We start from the raw sequence: 17,827 nt of genomic DNA, 5'->3' as shown, positions 1-17,827 counted from the left end.
TGTGGAAATATTTTGTTATCAAGCAGATAAGCTGTTTTATCAATAGCTCATAAGCCATTTTTACGAATTGTCTATCAGCTGAAAAAACAATACACTACTTACATCGCTGGAAAAGGAATGACCTCAAGATTTCCAAGCAACACGGCTATTTTTCACATCTGAACTCCCCTGCTGATCATTAGGAATAGTTTCTAATGTCCCATTCTTGGCCTTCATCTGTGCCAAACCCTGGACAAGTTTGCAACAAGGTTATAGTTGCAAAACACCAAATTTCTGCAGGGGGTGCTAAATCGCCTGTCCCCACTTTCTCTTAGCACGCCATCATTCATATTAGTCTGAGGTCTCTCCTGAATCAAGCTGTGCTTATGTTCTATAGAGAAAGTGTGAAATCAAACTTATTTTGCTTCTGTCTCCTACAGGCTAAAAAACTACCTCAAATTCATTGCGTTCACTGCGTTCACTCTTCTGTGCTTACAAACACTGTCGTCCAAGTCTATTCTTATTCAGGGGTGGTAGGCATCAGGCAGAGGGAAATTCAGCCCAGAAAGGCTGAGTGCTGGGTCAATACCCTCAAGAATGTGATAGTCCTTCGTTGGTTGGTACATGCCGGATGCATTAACAAAAGGGCAGGGGGAGAACTGCCTTATCTGATCTAAAATAGTGCTGTTTTCTGTATCACACTCTTACATAATTCCCAATGACCTAAAATGCCAATGAACGCAAGACAAATCTTTATTTCTTTTCACCCAATAGCTTGAAATACTAAAAAGTTCAGGCCGGCTAGAAATAAAACACAATTCCAGTATGTTTTAAACCAGATTTAAGTGTTTTTTTTTTTAATTCAAATTGACCCAAAGCAAAACTTACATTACAAAGCAAGAACAAAATACATTATGATATAACACACTAGTTGTTACATGAAAGCTAAATTTTGTGGGCAAAGGGCCTCATCCCAATCACATTCTGGGCTAATGAGCAATTCTGCAGGGAAGTCAGAAGCTCAGTTTTTGTATGGTCCATTCTGGTAATCAAACTACACATTCTTGTCTCTCAGGGTGTGCATCTGACAAATCACTCTAGGCTCCCTCGTGCTCCAGATGTGTTCTCCTGCTACAGCCAGAACACTGAATTCTCTAGCGGAAATGCTGTTTCCAAGCATGACTGATAATGAATTAAAAAAACAAAACAGTCAAGTCCTCCAAACTAACAAGCACGGATTATTCTGTAGGAAATTGTGTAGAAAGATGAGAATTAAATAATCTAAAAAACACTCTTACTCTGCTGTACATTTATAAACACAAATATTTACACGCACACACAAAAAATCTTCTGTTTTCAAAAGATGAGGTTTGTAGTTCATTAGTGATCATAATCTTTTATGAGCCAGTTTCTTTGGTGTACTTGTCAAATGTATTTTTATAAAGGTTTAGTAATAGGCTTTAAATGATACATTTCAAAAGAAACAGAGAGGGATCAGTGACAAATTTGATACTAGCCTGAACACTTCAGTCAAGATTCTAGAAAAAACAATCAGCTGGTTTTCTGAAATGCTTGTTATGGATTGCAGAATGCTTCTCTACCAATCAAATTCAATTGTGGATCTGCACATTCATCTATGCAGTCCACGAATCACTTTGAGACGTTTTAGTCTTTGTTAAATGTTATGTGATGGGATTTTATTAACAGCAAAAATAAAACATTCTTTTTAAGCTTCCTGATAAATCAAACCTCAAACAATAAATAATGGAATTCTACACTTCTTCATTAAACAGAAATTTCAATTCCAGGAAGAGCTCTCATAATTTTTTTCTGAAGTTGCAGCAGCAATACAGAACAAAGAATTTACCTTAATCTGATCTTTCTACTGGGAATTCCCTGACTCAAATCCAGTGGCTAGCTTAGCTTGGAAATCTCTGAATGGTTGGTAAAAAAAACATCATTTAAAATTAACTGGATAAATACATACACATACATGAGGAAATAAGTCATGTGAACTTAACGTTACTATTACGTTCAGTGTGCAGGACCCTGGGCACCCTCCAACTCCTTGTCCCCCTGGGCCTGGGGTTTTAGGGAGAAGTAATACTCAATTTATTTCTGGCCATGCCATGTCCCTGATGCTGCTAGCATGTCTTAACTCTGACCTGGGTATTGGTTTAAAGAATGAGAGCGGCTCAGCCCCTATCCAGAACACCCATTTCTACTCATCAGGCTCCAGTTACAGACCGGGGATAGTTACAGACCTGGCTACATTCTCACTGGTTCCCTGCAAAAGAGTCTACAAACCCTATTAGGGATCCCGCCAAGCAGATGCGGACCAAAGCTGCCTGTTCTTCAGAAGCCTGTGTACTGCCCAGGTGCAAGCAGATCAGACACTCTGATGCCACAGCTGCTCTGCACCCACAGCAGCCACAAACTTTGTGCTTGAGAAAGCATCACTGCTGGCTCTGGAAAAACAGCAAAGCCACAGTAGCCTCCTAAAGTGGCTGAGCTATACTTCTCAGGCAAAACCGTTTTATCCTTAACAACTTGAAAGTAGATATTCAGACCAAGAGAAGCCCCTCATTTTGTAAACTTCTGACAACAAATTTATTACTAGTGTGTGAATATTTGGAAATTTCCCAAAGCACTAAGAACAATACTGGGATATTTGAAAAGGTTTTTCTGAAACTAGTAGGATGACAAGTCACGCACAGAACACATCTTCAAGAGCACCATCACAGAGCCCCAATGCCTCTGGAAGCTTTTGCATTGTTGTGACCCTTTATCATATCCACGTTCATACCGCAAACATAGGCCCAATCAACCCAGAAAATCAAATAACTGTCCTAAAGAGCTTTACTGTGTAGAACCTTAAAACAGATAGGAAAAGTTCAATTAGCATATTAGGAATTAACCCGTCTTACAAATATGCATCCATTAGAAACTGTACCCTTTAGAAATTTTTTAACCAGGAAGGAAAACGAAAAGCAAAAAAACACCATGAAACCACCCTGAATTCTTATTTAAGCATTACAGCCAATGGTTTAACAATATTTTGGGCTATTTTTAGAGAATACTCTACTACCAGGATATGAAGTTTTCTACTTAGAGTGAAGTAAAAGACAAGGCTTAAAAAGGAAATTGCAACTGACATACTATGGTTCTGCAATTAAAATTAAAGTGGCAGTTCCTGTTCTCACGGGCATGTCAAAGCCGGCTGCGGAATGAGGAACATCAAGTGAAATAATGGATAAAAATACACCAGAAGGGTATTGCACTGGAGGCACTGCTTCAAAAACAGAATACACTGGCTTTATAAAGTTATTTTCTTCCCCATTAATTTTTTTAAAAACACAAGTCAACTAAGAAGTTGAGACCCAATGTCTCTGGGTAGTGTACTACAGTTGTTTAAAAAAATAAGTTAAAAACAAGAGCACACCAACAGGAAAGCAGAACTGGATTTATGTCATCTGAAAGCTACATTCATTAGGAAAAGAACAGTTTGAAACAGCCAATTTGTACTCATTAAAAATGAATGAGGTGACAGCATCACTTAAAAAAATTTCTTAGGGCATTTTCCAGTAGAACCCAGGACCTCCCCAGGTCAAACTGTGCCTCCGAACTTTAACAAGTGCTCTGCTGGTTTACAAAATCGTGCACGCCAATGAACCCATAAATTTGGAAAGGGTAAATTCTCCGCTCAAAACTTGCTTGTGTCATTTTGGAAAAACAATTCTTGTAAATGCAATATTGTATAGAAAGCTTGGACCTCTTGAACTTGGACCAAGGAACCAATTAAGACCTTCAAGCATGTGGTGTGTATGTTTATATATATATATATATATATATATATATATATATATATATATATATATATATATATAAATCCCTCCCCTACAATGAAAACCAACCAAACAAAACAAAACCTAAAAGTGTATACCTGCTTTCTGACTTCACAGCAAATCAGAAATTGCATAGGATATACTTTGTGCAAGGCCAACAGCCTTTTAAGTATCTGGAATATAACTCCTAACCTTGCCCACAGTTCTGTGTATATCAGATATCATCAAATTTGTGTTTTAAGTAGTCTTTCATGACCTTGGCAATTGGTAGTTCATCAAGTAGCTTTAGGTTTTGGAGGCCTATACATTGTCGAATTTTAATTCGGCACAGGTCCTGCAAGTTTCTGGGCTGTCCTAAAAAGACAGAAAAGAAAGAGAATGTTACAAAGCTACAAAGTACAGCGTGGTGTTCAGGCTCTGAAGGGAACTGCTCATTTCACTGGAAACTGGCTCTCTCTATGGACTTCACATGCAAAGAATTAGATGCCAATGAAGAGGCATCTTCGTATGATGTCTCACTTGATCCTTTCCACAGCCCTGGATGGTCGATCTTCACCTCCATTTTACAAATAAAGACAATAAGTATCAGAGTTTTAAGTAAATTGCTCCATGTTGTAGGAGCAATTACAGCCTTTTAGACAGACTAAAACCAGCTTTTCTGATTGTTAAGCCTCATATTCTTTCCATTACAAATCAGAAGGCCGGTTCTCATCCCGGCGAGGTTTCTAATATACAGAATGAACCTGTGTGGGCCAATCATTCCTGCTGGGCCTCATTTCTTCATCTGAAAAGCGAAGGGAGTAGGCTAGCTGCTCCCTAACGGGGCTCCTCCTTTCAGCCCACTGTCTAGGACAATCAGACCCAGACCGGTAACAATCCCTAGGGGGTTTCGCACACAGTACTTGCCTGCTGGTTCACTGTGACTGGACATAGCAGGGCCTTGGTTCTGGGGATGACAGCCTAGACTGGGAAGGCTGGGGTGGGGCAGAAAAAGCACCCCAAACTATTCTGAATTCATGCCTCTTCAAACCTCACACCTTGACCATCTGCCAATAAACCTCTGCTATAACCCAACTCAAAAGAAAATTGCAAAATCCAATTTGTTTCACTGTTGAATACTATGTGTTACCAAAACAGCACAGATGACCATAAGTACAAGGAAAAATTCTCAGCAACAGTACATCAGCAGTGTTTGGATTCACATAAATTCTGCTTTCATATCAAATGGGAGTAGTAATACACACTAACATATATAGAACGCATACTCTGTGTCATGTATCATAAGCTCTTGACACATACGAACTCGTTTAATCCTTTATGAGGGAAGTACTTTGATCATAATCCCCATTTTACAGACTTCTCAAGTCTCAGAGAAATCAACACGCTCAAAGTCAGGTAGGACGCCAGACTTCAGCATTTCCCAGACTTCTTGGTCTCAAAACCTCTTTATGCTTTAAAAAATTATCGAGGAGCCGAAAGAACTGTTTATGTGGGTTACAGCTATCAATGATTACTATCTTACAAGTTTCAACAGAAAGTTTAGAAATATTAATTAATTCACTTAAAAATAAAAAAAGTAAACTTATTACATGTTAACATATATAACATTACTATGAAAATAACACTTTCAAAATAGAAGAATGGCATTCTTCAACATTTTTGCAAAACTTTTAAAGGTTTAACTTAATGGATGATAGCTGAATTCTCATATATGCTTCTGTATTTAATCTGTTGTGATGAAATCATATTTAGCCTTGGCAAAAGTGTATTCACACTTATGAAAGAAGGAATGTGAAAAAGGCAAATCATGTCTCAGCATTATTGTGAAAATCATTTTGAACTCAGATACACCTCATTTTGACCTCAGATGAAAGGGTCTCAGGGAACTGCATGAGTCCCCCCAGGCCACACGCAAAGAAACACGGCTATACTTAGTCCTTCCTCACTTACACAAATTGTACTTGTTTGTAGTGATCGCCATTATTCAGCATAATATAATTCTTCATAAACAAGAAAGGCTCCTTAAAACTCAGACTTCTGCTCTGTAAGGCCTGTATGAACACAGGCTTTCCAATAGTTACTTAAAACATGGTCTCTGAAGAGAATCACAGCAGAAGCCACTGCTTTCACAGAAATGTCTGTAAACTAGGGTCCTGTGTAAGTACAGATCTCAGCACACAGATCCATGCGGGGCTGTCACACACACACACACTCAGGTATCTCTTCAAGTACGTTTTCTCCATCGCCCACACCTCTGCTAAAAGGGAACTTCATTATGGGAGACAGGGTTCAGTTCTCCATCAGAAACTCCTTGGAGCTCCTACCCACTACCACTTAATGTGGCTGTGACTTTACGGTTATTTGGTCATTACCTATTAATGCCCGTCTTCCTCACTATATAACACGTGTTCTGGGAGGGCAGGACCACTTCTGGCTGCCAAGGTAAGCCCAATGCCTGACACAATACTCAACATGTACTAGCTGAACAAACGAATACTTAATAGGCTTGCCCTCAAAGCATAAAACAGTCGACTCACTGTAAAACAAACCCATGTCAACAACAAATCATTTTGTAACCTGTTTTGAATTACGTTTCATCACTATGGATGGGCTCCCATTAGGAGAATAAATTATCACTCATTTTTCAATAAATGCTGATAGTATTTGATCTGCAAATGCAAACCAGAATATAAATTAGATGTGTATCTTCTTTTCTCTAAGTTAAGAATTTGATTTTCCTAATAGATGGCAGGTTCTTTTCTAGTATAATACTAATAAAAACAAGCAAAATGTATTTAGGCAAAAAACAGATGAAGATAAAGTTGACACATAAAAGCAAACATGTATACTAAAGTGAAATGCACCCAACAAAGTGGAAAGACTATGTTACTGGAATTTGCTTAGCTAAAGTAAGAAGGGAAGGAGACAAAAGGTTACATAATGGGGCATCGTCTGATGGTCTCGTTTTGTGGCAGTTCGCATTCTCCAAAATGACCACAGTACACCTATGCCTAAAGCTCTTTTTTACAATGTGACTGGATACTCCCATCATTATGGGATGAAGCTTAGGTTCCAGATCCTTGAAACTGGCAAGCCTCGTGACTGTGCCTGAAGTGATGCTCTGTGGCTGCTATGGCTAAGCCATAAAAGGTGACTTGGGTCTTGGAACATCCGCTCCTGGAACACCATGCCACAAAGGAGTCCGGGCAGGCTGTAATAAGGACGTGGGGTCACGGCCCCACCATTCTGGCTGAGCTGCTAGCGTCCACTTGTTGGCCACCTGAGGGAGCCATTTTGGGTGAAAACGGGAAAGCCCCCGTTAAGCAACTCCATGTGACACTGCGCAAAGCAGACAAGTGAAATAATCAGCTATGACTGGTTAAGCCACTAAATTCTGCAGCAGTAGATAACCGAATGAGACTCTGGGCCCTAGAAGGAGGGTGCTGCCATAAAAAGAATTCTAAAATATGTGGCTTTATCACTGGAGCAAGGCAGTGGTGGGAAGGGCTTTGAGGAGGCTGTTGGCAAGGCTTAAACGTAAGTGTTTTAGAAGTTACTAGAAGCTGGAGGAAAGGAGCCTTTCATTAGCAGTAGGAAGTTTGGCAACACTCTCACCTGTGGTACGTGTCAAAAAATGCCCTAATGATCTAGTTCGGAAGACTTCCCAGACAAAACACTGGAGGTATAACTGGCTCTCCTCATTGTCTATGATAAAATGCAAGAGGGCAAAGATGAGCTGGCAACTTTAATTCAAGGGATGAAACTACAGAAACACTACCACCCTCAGAAGTCATCTCTGCATGAAACCTTCCTTGAGTAAAATGCACTTTCTATGCCTAGATATTGTTAAGTTTTACTCAGTTTACTACTGATTTTTTTTTCCTTGTTAGGCAGTATGTTGTGGCAACATACTGTGGGAGAATCTGATCTTTTAAAGATTTCTTGATCATGTGTGGTTCCTATCTGCAGAAAGACCTTTAATGGTAGAGGCATATCCTAGTGGTTAAAGGCATCAACTCTGGAGCCAGGGACATGGGTTTGACTCCTAGACACACCATCCGCAGTCTGATCTGGAGCAATCTCCTTAGATCTCCTTAGCCTCCGACTCAGTCTCCTCATGCACAAACTGAAGACGACAGTACATACATCACAGGCTTCATAAACATAAAAAGAGTTAATTTTGGTAAAGTGCTTAGAATAGTACGAGGCACATAGTAAAAGCCTATATAAGTATTTGGGAAATAAATGTTAAAATAGTAAGTTTTAAATACTTGCAAAGATAATGTTTACATCTCCTTCCCAGATAAGCACAGGCATCCTTCTTGGAAACTGAAGTCTCCATCTTTTTGGGGTTAAGACAGTCAAGAAAGCTGGTTGACAGGTTAACAGCAAAGGAACAATTAGTAATCCATTACTGAGAAACAGTCCTGGGCAGACTGATGGAAATCGTATTCTGGAAATCACTGCATGAGTTGAAATGCGCAGATGTGTGAGAACCTTAACTGTGATGTGTAAAAGCCTGTACAGTGATGAAGTGGGGGATGCCATTATGCTACTGACCCACAGAGGCACAGACAGTAACTCATCTTGCCAGGGACCAGCACTGAGGGGAAAGTGGGCTAAGTGACAGAGTAATAATAAGGAGTACTCACTGACATTATTGTTATTTCTAAGGCTAGCTGACTAAGGAGATACTTTTTCAGGAATATCATTTTAGGATAGAAGATTATAATTGAAAAAGAAGTACTTTCTTGTCAACACATTCCTCAAAAGCATTTACTGAGTACCCCGTGAGAACTCAAAAGCGCACTGTCCCAAAGATTTAAAGGGTGGGGGCGGGGAGAGGAGGAAAGGTCAGAGGAAAAGGAGGCAGAGAAAGAATAAAGGGAATGAAAGCAAAAAAAACCCAACAACATACACATGCACTGTGTTTACTGGGGTCCTGAACAGTCATTCCCACCCTGCTAAATAACAACTGCCTTGTCCATGGGAGTGCCTGGGGGAACCCATACTAAGAGTATAATTTAAGCAATTATGAACATTTTGGGGGATGCAGAAACACTACAGGTATTCATCCTAATGAACTACAATGGAATACACAATAGTTCAAAGGGTTACCAGTCTTCCCATTTGGTAAAGAAGCCCACCATTAGTAGGAATTGGGCTGGCGTAAGCCAGGAAATCAACTTTTGAAGGGTCTGGTCTAGTAGAAATTACAAAACCAGGCAGCAGTGTAATTTAGAAAATATCCTAAACTGCCTCCTTTTGATACTGCCATTACCACCTTTATGATAGGCTAAGCTTATTTTTTTGGATAAAATATTTATAAAGGTACATAGGGAGGCAAGACATTATCTCATAACCAAAAGGAACAAAATGAAAGCAAAACAAAGTCCCAAACTTTTCTGTGAGGTGGACAGACACCAAGGGAGGAGGAGACGGTGTGAAGCAGCAAGAAGCCTCCTCTGGACTGCTTTACAGAAGCGGACCTGTTCCTCAAGCATCTCTCCATTGTAGGTCAACGTCTGGAAGGCTCTCCAATACCTCTTTGCTGTATCTCAGCTTCTCATTTTAAAGTTCTACCAGAAACACATTTTATTCCCTTGCTCCTGCCTCTGAATTCCCTTCACAGGGTGTGAAATGTGTTAAACAAACCTTACTTTGTAGGACAAAGTCAGTTTCTAGCATACCTTAAAATAAAAATCACTGTATTGTAAAATAAAAAGCTACTCTGATTTAACTCTTAGCATCCAAATATATACACTATTAGCCTTGATGCCAGTTGTCCACTGGCTACATTTTTTCCACAAGCAAATGAGCTCTGACCTATATTTTCCATTTGCATGAAGACAAACAAAACCACGTATTACTTCCTAATAACTGGCAAGAAATCTCTAGAAGGCCACATTAAAAATACAAAATAATATAAATATGATGGAAAAAGTACAGAATAAAGTAATACTTTCCATAGCAAAGAACCTTAAAATGTAGTAATTTTGATTTAAAACTTCTTTCTATTTATTTATTTTCTACCTTAAGTGATTTTAATAACTGGGATTGAAAAACCTAGTAAGACCACAATGGAGATTCTGGCCATTATCCCCAATTTATCAGGAAAGAAACCTCAATACTCAAAAATAACCTTAAACTGTGTTACACAACTATTTCTCCAAAGAGTTCTACTAGGTTAACACTGTTTTGAGAAGTCAGTCTACCAAAAAAAAAATCAAAGAAAGTGATTAAAGGAGTATTTGAAAAGAACACAGGAACGACGGGCACCTGATAGAGAGGTGGTGTTCATGTGCTCATCTCCTCACATACCTGTTGCTGTACTAGATTTAGCTAAGAAAGCCACAGCCTAAATTTCACTTTCTTAAAATTAAAAACAAACTAAAAAAAAAGGAGTCATGATTTGTATTCTTACTTTTTTCACGCTTGAAACTTTGTTTTTAAAGTTTAACTCCTGCAGCTAAAACGTAATAGTTGACTATTACTGAAAGTTAAGCAAAAAATATTTCAGGTCACTGCAGTGTTTTTAAAATAGTATTTTTAAACACCTGTGACAGATGTTTTAGAAAGCAACGAGCTTATGTACTTGACAGATTAAGTCTTCCACAAACAGTTTACCCAACTCAAGTCCCATTTACCTAATCTCTTCCTCTTAGAAATACGAGCCCTTTAATTCCTTAAAACATACAAAATGAAATACAACCCTGTCCTGCCTTTTATACGCCGCTGAAACATACCGAGTGGCTGCTTCAAGTCTTTGAATAGCAACTACTAGAAACATAGATCAGTGCATCAACTCAGACTCCTTCGGATACTAAACACAAACCCAACTATCACATTCTCTGCCTGAAGAATAATCTACACAGTGGCTGACATAGGATTAAAAGATGCTGTGTAAAAGTAAGCATTTAGTTAATGAACGAAGTCAAATGGCTAATTTACTCAAGGCTTCTTGGCACTTGTGATATGCTACTGTACATCTTGAATCTCTAAAACTGGGATCAAGAATTCAGAGGACTAGTCTTCAAAACTGATTGGAATGGAGAATCTGTTTTACCCCTACAGCATCTGATAGAACCACGATTTTATAGACAAACTTCAAAAATTGTTGATTCCTACAGATCCTTAGTAAACATGCTGGGATAGGGCAAGCAGTAATTGAATGCATTCATTTTACCCACAGATTGTAACTGTAAACAGAAATATGTTTGAGCGTCATCAAGTACTAAAGACATTAGGCTAACAGGGTGTCCTTAAAAATTTGGATGTAGAAATTGCACACAGCTAGGTCTCCAATTTTTAGTTTTAGAACCTCTTTCTTTGCACTCTCAAAATTGGAGAACTTCAAAGAATTTTTGTTTATGTGGGCTATACATTTGCCATATTTAGAAATTAAAATTAAGACTTAAAAAAGTTTTTTTAAGTAGCAATAATAAATTCAAACATAGGGGGCATATTTATTATTTAAATATTATATTTAAATAAAAAATAATAATAAACTATCGGTTGGAATAAATTTTTATGAAAAAAAGCTGGTTAAGGTTTTGTAGAAAGAGTGGCACTGTTTCACATTTTGCAAATCTCTTTTCAGGTCTAGCTTCCTAGAAAACAGCTGAATTCACAGACCCGCTTCTACATTTCATTTGTCGTAATACGCTGTCTTAATTGAAGTAGCTGAAGAAAATCCAGCCTCACTCTCTTCCGTAGTTGAGAAAGGAAGGAATATTTTAATAGCCTTTTTAGGTAATAGTGGATCTTCTTTGATACGCCACCAAAATTCAACAGGTGAATTTTTTTAAAGGCTAGTTTAAATATGGAACCTGAAAGTAAATCAATGAATATTTTTTTTATTTTGGTATCATTAATCTACAATTACATGAGGAACATTATATTTACTAGACTCCCCCCATCACCAAGTCCCCCCCACAAGCCCCATTACAGTCACTGTCTATCAGCGTAGTAAGATACTGTAGAATCACTATGTGTCTTCTCTGTGTTGCACATCCCTCCCCATGCCCCACCCCCACATTACACATGTTAATCGTAAGGCCCCCTTTCTCTCCCCACACCGCTGCCTTATCCCTCCCTTCCCACCCATCCTCCCGAGTCCCTTTCCCTTTGGTAACTGTTAGTCCATTCTTGGGTTCTGTGATTCTGCTGCTGTTTTGTTCCTTCAGTTTTTCTTTGTTCTTATACTCCACATATGAGTGAAATCATTTGGTACTTGTCTTTCTCCGCCTGGCTTATTTCACTGAGCATAACACCCTCTAGCTCCATCCATGTTGTTGCAAATGGTAGGATTTGTTTTCTTCTTATTGATGAATAATATTCCATTGTGTATATGTACCACTTTTTCTTTATCCATTCATCTACTGATGGACACTTAGGTTGCTTCCATTTCTTGGCTATTGTAAACAATGTTGCGATAAACATAGGGGTGCATATGTCTTTTTCAAACTGGGCTGCTGCATTCTTAGGGTAAATTCCTAGAAGTGGAATTACTAGGTCAAATGGTATTTCTATTTTGAGCTTTTTTAGGAACCTCCATACTGCTTTCCACAATGGTTGAACTAGTTTACATTCCCACCAGCAGTGTAGGAGGGTTCCTCTTTCTCCACAACCTTGCCAACATTTGTTGTTGTTTGTCTTTTCGATGATGGCGATCCTTACTGGTGTGAGGTAATATCTCATTGTGTTTTTAATTTGCATTTCTCTGATGACAAGTGATGTGGAGCATTTTTTCATGTGTCTGTTGGCCATCTGAATTTCTTCTTTAGAGAACTGTCTATTCAGCTCCTCTACCCATTTTTTGATTGGATTATTTGCTTTTTGTTTGTTGAGGCACATGAGCTCATTGTATATTTTGGATATCAATCCTTTAGGGGATCTATCATTTATGACTTTATTCTGCCATGCTGTAGGATGCCTTTTTGTTCTATTGGTAGTGTCCTTTGCTGTACAGAAGCTTTACAGCTAGATATAGTCCCACTTGCTCATTTTTGCTTTTGTTTCCTTTGCCCGGGGAGATAATGTTCATGAAGAAGTCACTCATGTTTATGTCCAAGAGATTTTTGCCTATGTTTTTTTCTAAGAGTTTTATGGTTTCATGACTTACATTCAGGTCTTTGATCCATTTCGAATTTACTTTTGTGTATGGGGTAGACAATAATCCAGTTTCATTCTCTTGCATGTAGCTGTCCAGTTTTGCCAACACCAGCTGTTGAAGAGGCTGTCATTTCCCCATTGTATGTCCATGGCTCCTTTATCATATATTAATTGACCATATATGTTTGGGTTAATATCTGGATTCTCTATTCTGTTCCCCTGGTCTGTGGCTCTGCTCTTGTGCCAATACCAAACTGTCTTGATTACTGTGGCTTTGTAGTAGAGCTTGAAGTTGGGAATCAAGATGCCCCCTGTTTTATTCTTCCTTCTTAGGATTGCTTTGGCTATTTGGGGTCTTTGGTGGTTCCATATGAATTTTAGAACTATTTGTTCCAGTTCATTGAAGAATGTTGTTGGTATTTTGATAGGCATTGCATTGAATCTGTATATTGCTTTGGGCAGGATGGCCATTTTGATAATATTAATTCTTCCTAGCCAAGAGCATGGGATGAGTTTCCATCTGTTAGTGTCCCCTTTAATTTCTCTTAAGAGTGACTTGTAGTTTTCAGGGTATAGGTCTTTCACTTCCTTGGTTAGGTTTATTCCTAGGTATTTTATTCTTTTTGATGCAATTGTGAATGGAATTGTTTTCCTGATTTCTCTTTCTGTTAGTTCATCATTAGTGTATAGGAAGGCAACAAATTTCTGTGTATTCATTTTGTATCCGGCAACTTTGCTGAATTCAGATATTAGTTGTAGTAGTTTTGGAATGGAGTCTTTAGGGTTTTTTATGTACAATATCATGTCATCTGCAAATAGTGACAGTTTAGCTTCTTCTTTACCAATCTGGATGCCTTGTATTTCTTTGTTTTGCCTGATTGCTGTGGCTGGGACCTCCAGTACTAGGTTAAATAACAGTGGGGAGAGTGGGGATCCCTGTCTTATTCCCAATCTTAGAGGAAAAGCTTTCAGCTTCTCACTGTTAAGTATGATGCTGGCTGTGGGGTTGTCGTATATGGCCTTTATTATGTTGAGGTACTTGCCATCTATGCCCATTTTGTTGAGAGTTTTTATCATGAATGGATGTTGAATTTTGTCGAATGCTTTTTCAGCATCTATGGAAATGATCATATGGTTTCTGTCCTTCTTTTTGTTGATGTGGTGGATGATGTTGATGGATTTTCAAATGTTCTACCATCCTTGCATCCCTGAGATGAATCCCACTTGATCATGGTGTATGATCCTCTTGATGTTTTCTTGAATTTGGTTTGCTAATACTCTGTTGAGTATTTTTGCATCTATGTTCATCAGGGATATTGGTCTGTAATTTTCTTTTTTGGTGGGGTCTTTGCCTGGTTTTGGTATTAGAGTGATGCTGGCTTCATAGAATGAGTTTGGAAGTGTTCCCTCTTCTTCTATTTTTTGGAAAACTTTAAGGAGAATGGGTATTATGTCTTCTCTATATGTCTGATAAAATTCAGCAGTGAATCCATCCGGTCCAGGAGTTTTGTTATTGGGTAGTTTATTTTACCGATTCAATTTATTTGCTGGTAATTGGTCTGTTTAGATTTTCTGTTTCTTCCTTGGTCAGTCTTGGGAGGTTTTATTTTTCTAGGAAGTTGTCCATTTCTTCTAGGTTTTCCAGCTTGTTAGCATATAGGTTTTCATAGTATTCTCTAATAATTTTTTGTATTTCTGTGGGGTCCATTATGATTTTTCCTTTCTCATTTCTGATTCTGTTGATGTGTGTAGATTCTCTTTTTCCCTTAATAAGTCTGGCTAGGGGCTTATCTCTTTTGTTTATTTTCTCAAAGAACCAGCTCTTCATTTCACTGATTTTTTTCCCTATTGTTTTACTATTCTCAATTTTATTTATTTCTTCTCTGATCTTTAATATATCCCTCCTTCTGCTGACTTTGCGCCTCATTTGTTCTTCTTTTTATAGTTTTAATAACTGTGAGTTTAGACTACTCATTTGGGATTGTTCTTCCTTCTTTAAGTAGGCCTGGATTGCTATATACTTTCCTCTTAGAACTGCCTTCGCTGCATCCCACAGAAGTTGGGGCTTTATGCTGTCATTGTCATTTGTCTCCACATATTGCTTGATCTCTGTTTTAATTTGGTCATTGATCCACTGATTATTTAGAAGCATGTTGTTAAGCCTCCATGTGTTTGTGAGCCTTTTTGTTTTCTTTGTATAATTTATTTCTAATTTTACACCTTTGTGGTCTGAGAAGTTGGTTGGTAGAATTTCAATCTTTCGTAATTTACTGAGGCTCTTTTTGTGGCCTAGTATGTGGTCTATTCTGGAAAATGTTCCATGTGTACTTAAGAAGAATGTGTACCCTGCTGCTTTTGGGTGTGGAGTTCTGTAGATGTCTGTTAAATCCATCTGTTCTAGTGTGTTGTTCAGTGCCTCTGTGTCCTTACTTATTTTTTGTCTGGTGGATCTGTCGTTTGGAGTGAGTAGTGTGTTAAAGACTCCTAAAATGAATGCATTGCATTCTATTTCCTCCTTTAATTCTGTTAGTATTTGTTTCACATATGTTGGTGCTCCTGTATTCGGTGCATATATATTTATAATGGTTATATCCTTTTGTTGGACTGAGCCCTTTATCATTATGTAATGCCCTTCTTTATCTCTTGTTACTTTCTTTGTTTTGAAGTCTATTTTGTCTGATACTAGTATTGCAACACCTGCTTTTTTCTCCCTATTGTTTGCATGAAATATCTTTTTCCACCCTTGATTTTTAGTCTGTGCATGTCTTTGGGTTTGAGGTGAGTCTCCTGTAAGCAGCATATGGATGGGTCTTGCTTTTTTATCCATTCTATTACTCTGGGTCTTTTGATTGGTGCATTCAGTCCATTTACATTTAGGGTAATTATTGAAAGATATGTAGTTACTGCCATTGCAGGCTCTAGATTCATGGTTACCAAAGGTTCAAGGTTAGCTTCTTTACTGCCCAACTGTCTAACTTAACTCGCTTACTAAGCTATTATAAGCACAGTCTGATGGTTCTTTATTTCTCTCCCTTCTTATTCCTCCTCCTCCATTCTTTATATGGTAGGTGTTTTATTCTGTGCTCTTTCGTGTTTCCTTTGACTAGTTTTGTGAGTAGTTGATTTTATTTTTTGCCTCTAGTTAGTATTTGGTTGGTTTGCTTTCTTTGCTGTGATTTTATTTTCTCTGGTGACATCTATTGAGCCTTAGGAGTGCTTCCATCTAGAGAAGTTCCTCTGGAATACCCTGTAGAGGTGGTTTGTGGGAGGCAAATTCCCTCAACTTTTGTTTGTTTGGGAATTGTTTAATCCCTCGTTCATATTTAAATGATAGTTGTGCTGGATACAGTATTCTTGGTTCAAGGCCCTTCTGTTTCACTGCATTAAATATATCATGCCATTCTCTTCTGGCCTGTAAGGTTTCTGTTGAGAAGTCTGATGATAGCCTGATGGGTTTTCCTTTGTAGGTGACCTTTTTTCTCTTGCTGCCTTTAATACTCTGTCCTTGTCTTTGATATTTGCCATTTTAATTACTATATGTCTTGGTGTTGTCCTCCTTGGGTTCCTTGTTTTGGAAGTTCTGTGGGCCTCCATGGTCTGAGAGACTATTTCCTCCCCCAGTTTGGGGAAGTTTTCAGCAATTATTTCTTCAAGTACACTTTCTATCCCTTTTTCTTTCTTCTTCTTCTTCTTCTGGTACTCCTATAATGCAGATATTGTTCTGCTTGGATTGGTCACACAGTTCTCTTAATATTCTTTCATTCCGGGAGATCCTTTTATCTCTTTCTGTGTCAGCTTCTCTGTGTTCCTGTTCTCTGATTTCTATTCCATTAACAGCCTCTTGCACCTCATCCAGTCTGCTCTTAAGTCCTTTCAGAGATTGTTTCATTTCTGTATTCTCCCTCCCTACTTGCTCCTTTAGCTCTTGCATATTTCTCTGCAGGTCTATCAGCATGGTTATGACCTTTATTTTGAATTCTTTTTCAAGAAGATTGGCTAAATCTATCTCCTCAGGCCCTCTTTCGGGAGTTGTCCGGGTAATTCTGGACTGGACCAAATTCTTCTGCCTTTTCATGGCGATAGAGGTAGCTGTAGGCAGGTAGCGCATGTGTGAGCTGGGAGAACAAAGTCCTTTCCTGCTTGCTGGTTGCCTTGCCCTTCTCCGCTGCCTGTGTCGGTTACCCACACTCCTGGAGCAGCCTCCGGGTTAATCCCCTAAGCTGCTGTGGGTGGGGTCACCATCAGGGTAGCCCAGAGCCCTGCAGGGAGTGGCAGGCGCGCTGGGTGTGCTCTCCTGCTAGAGCGGTGCCCCACCTCACCTTGCCCCAGTTTCTTCTGCCTGTGCAGGGAAGCTGCAGGCGGGCGGCGGCCTTTGGGTCTGGCCCGGGTGGCTGCATGCCGGGAGGAGATTCTGGGTGGCTGCTGTGGGCGCAGCCGCTCCCGGGCCACTCCGCTACTGCTCCGGGCATGCACGGCCGCTCCCTGGCTTGGCTGCTGCCGTGGGCGTGCACAGCTGCTCCCTGGCCACTCAGCTACACCACCGCCACCAGCCCACATGCCCACTCCCAGGCTGCCCCGCCAGTGCAGCCTCACATGCCCACTCCTGGGCCGCTCTGCCGCCACTGCTCTCAGGCTACTGGGCTACTGTGTTGGGGGCCACACTGGCCAGGGGGATGACTGACAGGCTGCTTATTGCCATGAAGGGCTTCAGAGCTGCCCTGCTGCCCTGGGGGTTAGAGCGCCTGGAGTTCCCCAGGATTCCCAGATGCTGGGCTGTGTGTGCCGGGATGATTCCATCCAGCTGTGAGGTCACTGTCCCTTTAAAACTTTCAAAAAGCACTCGCTTTTCTTTTGTCCCAGGAGCTGGATGCGGGGATCCGCTCGCAGAT

General features: G+C 39.5%; 1 protein-coding gene across 1 annotated transcript in view; it reads right to left on the bottom strand.

Moving 5' to 3' along the window:
* Nucleotides 1-803: 803 nt before the first annotated feature.
* ASB7 (ankyrin repeat and SOCS box containing 7) overlaps nt 804-17,827 on the bottom strand; it is a 51,918-nt gene continuing 34,894 nt past the window's right edge. The window contains exon 6 of the mRNA XM_017675110.3: nt 804-4,178. Coding sequence (XP_017530599.1) covers nt 4,039-4,178 — 140 coding nt within the window. The 3' untranslated portion in view covers nt 804-4,038. The remainder of the gene's footprint in view (nt 4,179-17,827) is intronic.

The sequence above is a fragment of the Manis javanica genome, chromosome 18, assembly GCF_040802235.1.
Source record: "Manis javanica isolate MJ-LG chromosome 18, MJ_LKY, whole genome shotgun sequence".
Classification (NCBI taxonomy): Eukaryota; Metazoa; Chordata; class Mammalia; order Pholidota; family Manidae; genus Manis; species Manis javanica.
The sequence above is the reverse complement of the archived record's forward strand: the minus strand, read 5'-3'. Positions and strand labels throughout refer to the sequence as shown.